Genomic DNA, 9,759 nt, shown 5'->3' with positions numbered 1-9,759 from the left:
AGACTGATGAACAGAGGAAAACTCTGAGAGGTTTTCATATTTAGATGAGGAACATCTCAGCAGATTTATCAGGAACAGGAAGAAGCTGACAAACCAACCTTACATCCTGGTACTTCAGATCCCGGCACCGCAGCCTTCATGGTAAAGTTTTGGACTCCAGCTTTGCTCCATGAATCCAGAAGTTTCTGCTTCTTTGCTTCAGTTTCAGATCTTTGAAGATGATGATCTGCTGCCTGCTGACGCTCCTGAGCCAACCTGCAGCACATTTATTAACTTAATAACAGAGTTTTTATGCTCTCCCTCTGCATTATGGGTAACTCCTGGTACTCCAGCCTCAAGCCACAATCCAAAAACACAACTGTTGGGTTAACTGGTCTCTAAATTGTCTCTAGAAATGAATGTATTCATAATTGTTTGATGGATTTTGCCTCTCAACCAATGACTGCTGGAGATCAGACAGTCAGTCAGCTGCATCTGAATATTATCTCAAAAATGCTGAAATCAAACATTATAAAAGGTATTTAGAGTTTAATCACATGGCATCTTTTTCTCTCTGATAATTAAACCATCAGATTCTTGTTCATCAAAACGGATTCTGTTAAAATAATTGAAGTTTTAATCAATTTGTCAAATTTTGGTTTGTAAGAAAATACTAACTCTCTCCTTAATAAAACTCTGTGACTTTTTCATAAATTATTTCTTAACCTGTATTTTGCACCAGATTAAGTTTCCATCTCAAGTTGAGGGAGATTGTTTTTTATTGTAATGTTCATTTCTACATTAGAAAATAAAAAATAAATTAAAGGGAACAATCTGTGATAAATTGAGTGTTTATTTTAATGGCTTTGATTTTATTGACTGCTGATTAAGGTTTTACTGAGAAAATTTAAATCTGAAATAATGCTGATGTATTATAAATCTGATTTAATGTTTTGTTCGTGTTTAACTTTTAGATGAAAGATATTTAGATAAAGTTTATTTTCATTGCAAATTTCCACTAAGAGTCTCTGAGGTTTTCATTCTAAAATCAAATTAATTAGTTTTAGTTTATTTAACACTTTTTAATGTACTGACAATCTTCAGTACATTAAAAAGCATTAATAAAAGTTGCTTTGCACCAGATTTTGTTTGTATCTGATATCAAAAACAGTCTAATATCATAAAATCAGTCATAAAATTACAATATAAACAGTACTAGATGCAAAGTACTGTTTGTCAGCCAATTTATCCTTGAAACAGCTCTGATCTGTGAAATACTTAAGTACTGATTTTTATTTTACTAATTTATTCAAAACTGAAAACAAAGAGGCTCTGTAAATGTGTTATGAACATGTTTTTGTTCAAATGCAGGTCATTTTCAAAAACCTGTCCAGCATTATGGAGGAATATCTCTTTATCTCCAGGACCAAGGAGAAAGTTGTGGTCAAAACGAGCAATAACATCACTTTGAATTGTCTTGTTGCTGAAATATGCTATGCAATTAAACTTGACTTGACTTTGGATCCAAACTATCACCTCTACAGACAATCTTCAACAGATTTTTATGGTCATGTATGATAAATTTAACAGATAAATTAAACCAAAGTTATAAAGATGAGTTTGGATAAGCTGGAGTCCCTGACAGAAACTCTAAATCTGAACTTAGAAAACTGAAAATCTGCATCAGTTGGTAAAATCCTGATCAGTGTTTCTCTAGGACAGACTAAAGATGTTAATCAATCCATAAATCCAGCAGCAATTTTATATTATTTTCATTTGTAAATAGGCCATTGACAGAAATCTCTCTCTGCTTCCTAAATTTTATATTCAGATCTTCTGTATAAAATGAAATTTCCCTCCCTAGGATGTGAAGTTCAGTAATAAAATGAACCTGTGGAGGAAGCTCTCCTTGGCTGCTTCAATCTGCAGAGTTCCTCCTTTCCATTTGGATTTATTAAGAACCGTCATACCTGCAGAGGAAACACGAAGACATAACTCTGATGTCACATAAATCTCAGAGAACAAACAGATAAACAGAGAGACGGAGAAAATTTCACCTCCTCTGAATCTGTTCTAAAACATCAGATTATTAGTTTCAGCGCTGCTTAATGTCATTTAATACTCTCTACATCAGTTTTCTATTTATTAGATAAAAATCTACAATCTGTCTGAAGGGAAATAAATAAATACTACACGTCTAGCAATATCTCGCTGTCATCAGGTCACAGGATGGAGTTATTTTATGTTACAGAGAAAGTTTCCTGCAGCTGCTTCAAGGTGGAAATATTGACTGTAGAAGTTTCTTCACTTACATTTCTTCAGGTCTGCTTCAGAAATGTTGATGTTAATGTAAGCGAATGTTTTGTAAGGAATACCTGCAGGAAAAACAAGATAATAACATCAGGAAATCTGATGGAGCCATGGCAGGAAACAGGGAGGATGTTTCTAAGAAGATTCCTGATTTTAACCAAAAACATTTGGAGTCATTCTTTTCTTGGTTTGATTGGAAAATATCGCAGAAACTTTAAGCTTTCAGCAGAAACAAATATTCAAAGAAAAATTATATCCACTAATTTGGTTAAAATACTACTCAGTTTTCAAAGCAGTTCTGATGTAAAATCAAAATAAATGAAGTAACAAATAGAGAAAACTGTAGGTAACATTTAACCATAAAGATGATTTATGATGTTGGTTTCAGAAGTTTTGTTTATAAACTGTTGATCAGTTTAAATCTTATTAAATAGACATCTGTGTTCCATCATGCAAGAAATAAACTAGGAAAGCACAATATATCAGCATTAACATTATTAGTCATTTTTTATATATTTGGATTCAGCTCAATAGATAAAATTGGGCCAATATTAACAACTGATGTTTATTTCCACCTTGTTGTTGTTTGGTCATGTGACAGTGATAATCATGCAGTGCAGAATTGTAGGGTGTTTAACTGAAGCAGTGAAGAAATGTCAGAATTTTTTTCATATCATTACAATCACTGAAATACTCAAAAAGTTTAAATATGCATTCCGATGGCAGATTAAACAGCAACTATGGCAAATATTTCAGCAGCTATTAAACATAATTTCTTACACCCATATTTCTGAATTATGATGCTTTTTATTTGTCTTATGTTATAAGATCTTTATCTTAAAGGCCATGTTTTCATTAACTGCCTCACGGAGTTCTTATTTATCATACATGACAGCTATGATTTTGAATGAGAACCTCCAGTTGGTGGCTATAATATTAAAACACATTAACTTCTTTTACAACTCTCAGACCATCAAGATCTTTCTCACCCTCCTCATCCTTCCTGGTCCGCAGCTCTACATCCAGAACCTCTCCAAACTTTCCAAACCGGTCCTTCAAATCCTTCTGGGTGACCGTGTGGTTCAACCCACCGATGTAAAGCCGCCGCATTGCGCCGAATCCACAAAACCAAAGTCACTGTAAGAACAGCAAACACCAGCAGCCTGTAGTAAACACAGCCATCCAGACATCTACTGATATGTGAGGAGCAGCATCAGTTATTTCAGCAACAAACCTTAAAAGGAGACAGAGATGTTAGAAAATGGAGCAGCTTCTTATGTGAACAGGCTTTTCTGTTTCTATAGTCAAAAGGTTTTTAGGGTTTAATCATTTTTCTCTGAAAATATATTTAAAATGTTCAACTCATTAGTTCATCAACATCTTTGTAGGTCAATTTGGGTAATCAGTTTAATAACAGTAAAAAAAAGTTTACTTTTTTTTACTGTTCGTGTAACATCATAAAGATATGATGTTACACGATCTTTATAAAAATATGTAAACAGTCTAAGGGTTTATGAAAGGAGAAAACGTCAAATATTCAAATACATTGAACATAAGACGCATGTTGATTGGAGGAGGATGAAAAACACTTAATAGTTCAAACAAAGTAGTGGGAATAAAATTTAAAAGTAACTGCATGTTATCTAAGATCAAACAACAAATCAAATGGACAAAGGAGCTGACGGCACAGTGGTGGTGCTGCAGTCCTTTTTAAATGGATCACTGACGTCTACAGGAGGAATCTGTGATAAATATCCAGGTTTGAGATAGTTTTGCAGGTAATATTAAGCTGTTTTACAGGACAGAGGAACAGAAAACAGGAGAATAAACTCGTGATCATTTCATGTTTAGTATTAGATTGAAACACACAGACACTGAGCAGAGTAAGACTACCTCATGTACAACGAACACACACATCACAAAAAATATAAATTAATTTTAAAATCTACAGGTTGACAGCAAAAACAGAAATTTCTAATGTTTACCTCACATGTACTCAGCCGGTGCTTCGCCCTTTCGAGTCCGACTGACATTTACTTCCGGTAGTTTATCTGAAAACGTTCCGCGAACATTGTACTTTATATTCATGTAAAAAAACACAATGCCAGCATTTAAAAGATTAAAAGAAAGACTTAAGAGGAAAACACATTTAAATTAAAAATTATAATACATATACAAAATTATATTCCTGCAGGCGAAAAAGAATTTCTCAAGATTTCTCAAAATATTCCGTGTGCTATTTCCTGAGTATAGGAAGAGGGGATGTTTCACCTTTTTGCGCACGAATAAATGTTACTTTTACAGTCTATTACCAATTTAACCCATTAATTTATGACATTTAGATTGATTTATATTTATGTTTGTGATTTTTGTACCAACAGAAGCATCCAGTAAGGTCAAAATGACTCGACAGCAACACCGTCTCACCCTCTAATTTCAGCCAGAGGTGGTACAGTCCAGAGAGCGGGAGGCTGCAAACAGTTAGCTTCAGAGGTCAGCTGGGATGCTCAGACCAGGTAAGTAAACAGTTTTTAATTAGCCTTTTAATGGTTGGAAACAACTTTAATGTGGCCGAATTTATTGTGTAGAACTCTCTGGCTACGTATAAATTGAATTTTATTGTGTTTCATAATAAATAAATACGGTAAATTGTAGTTTTTGTTATTTTTCTGAACGTGACAGTTCTGCAGTGTTTTTAGCAGAAATGGGTAGAGCAACAAACTCCGCGGATAGAAAATAACATTAGAAAAGGAAAGCTGGTGTAGAACCAAGATGTTTCACTTCCACATAAATTGTAAGTATGTTTGCTGTGGATTCAAATCCATCCATCCATCCATTTTCTTTCACCCTTGTCCCTCAGTGGGGTCGGGAGGGTTGCTGGTGCCCATCTCCAGCTGGCGTGCCAGACGAGAGGCGGGGTCACCCTGGACAGGTCGCCAGTCTGTCACAGGGCAACACAGAGACACACAGGACACACAACCATGCACACACACACTCACTCACACCTAGGGGCAATTTAGACAGACCAATTAACCTGACAGTCATGTTTTTGGACTGTGGGAGGAAACCGGAGTACCCGGAGAAAACCCACCATGCACAGGGAGAACATGCAAACTCCATGCAGAAAGACCGGGGCCGGGAATCGAACCCAGAACCTTCTTGCTGCAAGGCAACAGCTCTACCAACTGCGCCACTGTGCAGCCCATGGATTAAAATATATAGACTTAATAGATTAGCCAGACATTGTTCTCCAGTTATAGTGGAGGAATATCTAAAGGAGTCATACTGACATCATTCAAGTATAAGTGTGGAAGTAAAGCACATATAATAGAATAGAAGTAAAACGAGGTCTAAAATCTCCATTTGTATGATTTATCATTTTTCTCTTTCCTCTCCCTCATTCTACCAAAATCTGAATGCCAAAAGTCTTCACTCTGGTGCTTTGGTTTCAACTAGCCCTTTTTACTGCGGTAAAACTAACAGCCTCCTCTTCGAAAATCACAGTAAAACCAGCCCACACTCGATTTTCACGTTCGCCACGGCACAAGACGTGAGACTCGGTCATCCTGAAGATGTTGTGGATGGCTCTGGCGGCTAAGATCTGCCTCATGGTCTCCGATATGACGTCTGCTGACTCGGCGGTCTTCACCTCCATCGACCCGAGGAACCGAACGATGAACAGCTGGTGGAGGATCGAATCTGGACCAGAAAACGGCTGCTTGTCTTCAACTACTCGACTTTATTTGTGCTGACATTTTAACGTAGAAGCAAAACTTGAACCAAACTTTTTCTCACATGGCACAAAATCGTCAAGTCAAAAGTGTTGGCGGTCCAGGAAAATAAAAAAATAAAATACAATCAAGTAAATAGTCATCCGATTTCTTTTGTCTTTTTTGTATGAAAAGGTTAAACTTAGTCATCATAGATCCAAAAAGTCAAAAGGATTTTGCTGTATTGGCATAAAGGCATCTAGTTTTCAAATTCTTTTTAAATAGATTTCTTCTCAGTTAAAATAACACGATTTAGTTCTTTCAAAATGCTTTAATACATTAAATAAAAACTAATTTGGCTTTTTACTAAAAGTCTCTAGATAGATGTGGTTCTTATAAAAGGTTATAATATTTTGTCATACTTAACATTTTCCATTGCAAAAAAATTATGTTTGATTACAAAGTATTGTTTATTAACCTTTGATACAAAGTTTAATAAACAAATTTGTATCATTTTTGAACTCCAGTTGGGGCCACAAAAAATGTGTCAAATGGCCCAAGAGCCACACTTTGGACACCCCTGCCTTAAATTATTAATTAAATGCTCAGAATTTAAAACTTATTGGGAAAGAAAAATACAAGTTTTATGTTTATTTCTAGAAACTTTAATGAGCAACATTTAAACAAAAGATAAACTTAATTATTAATTATTTAGTTTTATTTCTGGCTCCATAATTGTCCGATTCTGGGCAGCAGAGGCAGAAAAACCAAAGAAACATTTCATCTTAAGGTGCTGCTGCTTTAGACACCTGACTGGAAATAATGAGGTTCAAATAAGAGAATAAATGTAAGTTCTGCAGGTAAACAGGAAGTACCTTCACTGTCCTCCGCTGCGTTATCTCCAGATTCTCCAAACGGATTACTCCTTCTGCAGAAACACAAGCGGTCATGTCAACCTGCTGCTTGGATCACGTTTAGCAGGGTTTGTTCTCTTCTCAAGGTAAGATTTGATTCACACTTTGGAGATAAAAACAAATTAACTAAAAAAAGAAAGTTTCAATTCACTATTAAGATGTAATTTATTACTATACTGCAAATAGCTGCTGTATTATTTTACATTCTACAGAAATTGTATGATTTTTGGTCCAAACACTAACAAAACAAAATCCAATTTCAAAAACTTTGTATAACATATTAACTAGAAGATGATCAATAATTCGACTAATCATCTGGAATAATAAATATATTGCAACAATCCAAATTAATAGTTTTATAGTAAATCATCCTGCTGATCAAATTAAATGCTGAAACACAATATACAAACAAAAGTTACAAAGAAAATGTCTAAAAAAAAATTCTAAGTTTTCTGGCATTTAGCAAATAGAAATAATTTTAGTGATTCCAACAGAAAAAACAAAAGTTTATTGTGGTTTAACTTAAGTGAGAATTTTTTTAATGTATTTTTATTAGTTATGAAAATATGTGGATTCAACAAAAAAAAAAAGCTTCTGATTGAAAGTTATATTGAAATTTATTACCAAAATACTCAGTTTGAATATCAAGCACTTTCAAGGACTTTATACAGAAATCAAGCACTTTCCAGACCTTGAAAACACCTTACTAAAATTCAGAGGTGAACAAAGTACCCAGAAAGAAAGAAAACTACTTCAACACAGTTTTACTCAGGTAAAAGTAAAGAGCAGCTATGGAGTTGAATTTGTTTCACAATTATTCAATAAAAAGAAAACATGTAAAACAAAAAAAAAAAAGAATCGTAATCAAAACTTTTGGATTTGCAAATGAAAAATAAAAGAAACTGGTCAAAACGTTTTTTTAAAGATGATGCAAGGATCGAATATTTTCACTCTTAAGTTTTTGTCACATTTCAAACAAAAACTTTCAGTTTATTTTATTGAGATTTCATGACAGACCAACACAAAATGGAATGAATATGTTACATTTATTTATCTGTTTAAATTGCATGTAAAGCAGGGGAGCCCAAACCCAAATAATAATTAAAAAATAAAAATCTAATAGTTTGTGATTGTCTCTTTTCAGAGAAAAAGTGCGATAGTTTTACAGGTTTGGACGTTTTCTCAGAAGATCCTTCAGGTTTCTCCAGGTAAACGGCGTCTGGTGCCTTCAAAGACTCAGCAGGAACGTCAGAAATCAGAGCATCTCAGCAGCAGCTACTTCTTCAGGATCTGGTCGGAGAGCCAGTCCAGTCCCTCCACCAGACCGGCGCCGCTGACGGCACAGGACGAACCACTGCAGGAACACACACCAGGTCAAAGGTCGCTCTCTACCTAAGCGTCTGCATGAGACCGTCTGTCAAAATTCTCTCTGATCACCACAGGAAATACCTACTGGCTGCCGGACTCCTGATAGGCTGAGAGCCTCTGTGATGTCATCGACCGACATGACTCCGGGTAAGTCCTGTTTGTTAGTAAAAACCAGAACTGGAGCGTCCCTCAGCTCAGCTCATCCCCATCCAGCTGCAAGACAAACAGAGTTACTGTATAAAAAGGCTGCGTGTTAACGATGTGTAATGTCTCGATGCGCCCACCAGAGGGCGATCTAAGAGAGCCTGCTGACTGGCTGGTTATCTTCACAGCAGTGTTCATTCATGACCACAATAAGTTGTCAAAGAACACCAAAGTCTCCCACATTTTGATATTTACGGAATGTATAAACATTGATTTCCACTTCTGTCTGCCTGTTTTAAATTGTCCAGTAAAACTATTTGACCTAAATAAATCCTTTATCATTTATCGACATTTTAAAAAGTTGCCTGATCCTGCTGAAAGCGTTGAGAGTCTCCTGGATCTGTGCGACTCTTCTTGGGTTTGATTGGCTCGTATGGGGGGAACTCTCCCCTCCTCCTCTTGCTGATGTCATCATCCCCTCCCTCCACCTGCCAGGTGAGCTGGGTTACTGACCGAGTCTCATCTGGATCGGTCCGGTCCAGTCTGCGGATGCAGTACTTTGACGGGTCGTACTTCACTGTTCGAGCTTTGCTGCCTTTCTGACACCTGAGCTGCAGCACAGGAAGAACTCGACCGAATTTACTGACCACYCAGTCCTGAAAGCAGAGAACAGAGTCAACATCTCTACCTACACACACAAACCTGGGTTTCATAGAGACCAGAAGATGAAACCAGCAAACATCAGCCACCAGTATGGAGCTCAGATTAAAACATCTGATTSTGTCACATTTAGCAAAAAACAAAGTGTGAGAAAAAGAAGTCAGAGATTAATAAGCATTACATTAAAAACACATTTAGCAACAAAAACTGAGTTGTTGTTGCAGCTGGTCTGGAGGAAGAGGAGCACTGATCATTGGTTGATGAAGATCTTGGTAAAAAGTGCCAATAAGAGCTGAACTCAGGGCTGTTTATTCTACCGTCTTTATTACAGGTTCTGTTTTGATCTGAGCAGAAAAAAATAAAACTTTTTAATCAGTGACTTTTATAGCAGCTTAAAGGTTGAATTTTGGACGTTGGAACGAAACACACCTTTATTATGAATGAGGCCGCATGTCTAACAGGTTTAAGCTCCGCCCCTAGGCTGTTCTACCTGAACTAAAGCAGGAAACAGTTTGTGATTGTTGTTTCCGGCAGAGAGACTCCCAGACGATCAGATTCACCTTCAGACCAAACTAGCAGCTTCCTCTGAGTGAGTCCAGCTGCAGGAGAGAAAAGTGGAAACCTCCAACTCTGCTGCTTCAAGCTGCTCACACTGAAGGTGAGTTGGACCAAAA

At 36.3% G+C, this 9,759-nt stretch overlaps 2 protein-coding genes and 1 long non-coding RNA gene across 4 annotated transcripts in view; all 3 read right to left on the bottom strand.

Moving 5' to 3' along the window:
- nol8 (nucleolar protein 8) overlaps nucleotides 1–9,759 on the bottom strand; it is a 20,680-nt gene that overhangs the window by 9,406 nt on the left and 1,515 nt on the right. The window contains exon 2 of the mRNA XM_017304704.1: nucleotides 8,992–9,081. Coding sequence (XP_017160193.1) covers nucleotides 8,992–9,081 — 90 coding nt within the window. The remainder of the gene's footprint in view (nucleotides 1–8,991; nucleotides 9,082–9,759) is intronic.
- On the bottom strand, nucleotides 10–4,355 carry LOC108166297 (nucleolar protein 8-like). 2 transcript variants are annotated; one of them, XM_017304709.1, is made up of 5 exons: nucleotides 4,275–4,355; nucleotides 3,279–3,426; nucleotides 2,292–2,354; nucleotides 1,871–1,949; nucleotides 10–255 (listed from the first exon to the last, which is right to left on the bottom strand). In XM_017304709.1, the coding sequence occupies exons 2-5, from the start codon at nucleotides 3,397–3,399 to the stop codon at nucleotides 69–71; spliced, it is 450 nt and encodes a 149-aa protein (XP_017160198.1). In that variant the 5' UTR covers nucleotides 3,400–3,426; nucleotides 4,275–4,355; the 3' UTR covers nucleotides 10–68. The 2 variants fall into 2 exon arrangements, with proteins under 2 accessions (XP_017160198.1, XP_017160197.1); XM_017304708.1 differs by having other exon boundaries at nucleotides 3,279–3,523; nucleotides 4,275–4,343.
- On the bottom strand, nucleotides 8,037–8,590 carry LOC108166298 (uncharacterized). The gene is made up of 2 exons (XR_001776615.1): nucleotides 8,367–8,590; nucleotides 8,037–8,267 (listed from the first exon to the last, which is right to left on the bottom strand). It is a non-coding gene; the product is annotated as an uncharacterized LOC108166298 (long non-coding RNA).

This window comes from Poecilia reticulata, linkage group LG5 (genome assembly GCF_000633615.1).
Source record: "Poecilia reticulata strain Guanapo linkage group LG5, Guppy_female_1.0+MT, whole genome shotgun sequence".
NCBI classification, from domain to species: domain Eukaryota; kingdom Metazoa; phylum Chordata; class Actinopteri; order Cyprinodontiformes; family Poeciliidae; genus Poecilia; species Poecilia reticulata.
The sequence above is the reverse complement of the archived record's forward strand: the minus strand, read 5'-3'. Positions and strand labels throughout refer to the sequence as shown.

Coding starts and splice junctions, on each gene's coding strand:
- LOC108166297 (XM_017304709.1), bottom strand. CDS start 3,399: ATGCGGCGGCTTTACATCGGTGGGTTGAACCACACGGTCACCCAGAAG. Junction 2,355..3,278: donor GACCAGGAAGGATGAGGAGG/GTGAGAAAGATC, acceptor TTTTTCCTGCAG/GTATTCCTTACAAAACATTC. Junction 1,950..2,291: donor TGAAGCAGACCTGAAGAAAT/GTAAGTGAAGAA, acceptor TTTCCTCTGCAG/GTATGACGGTTCTTAATAAA.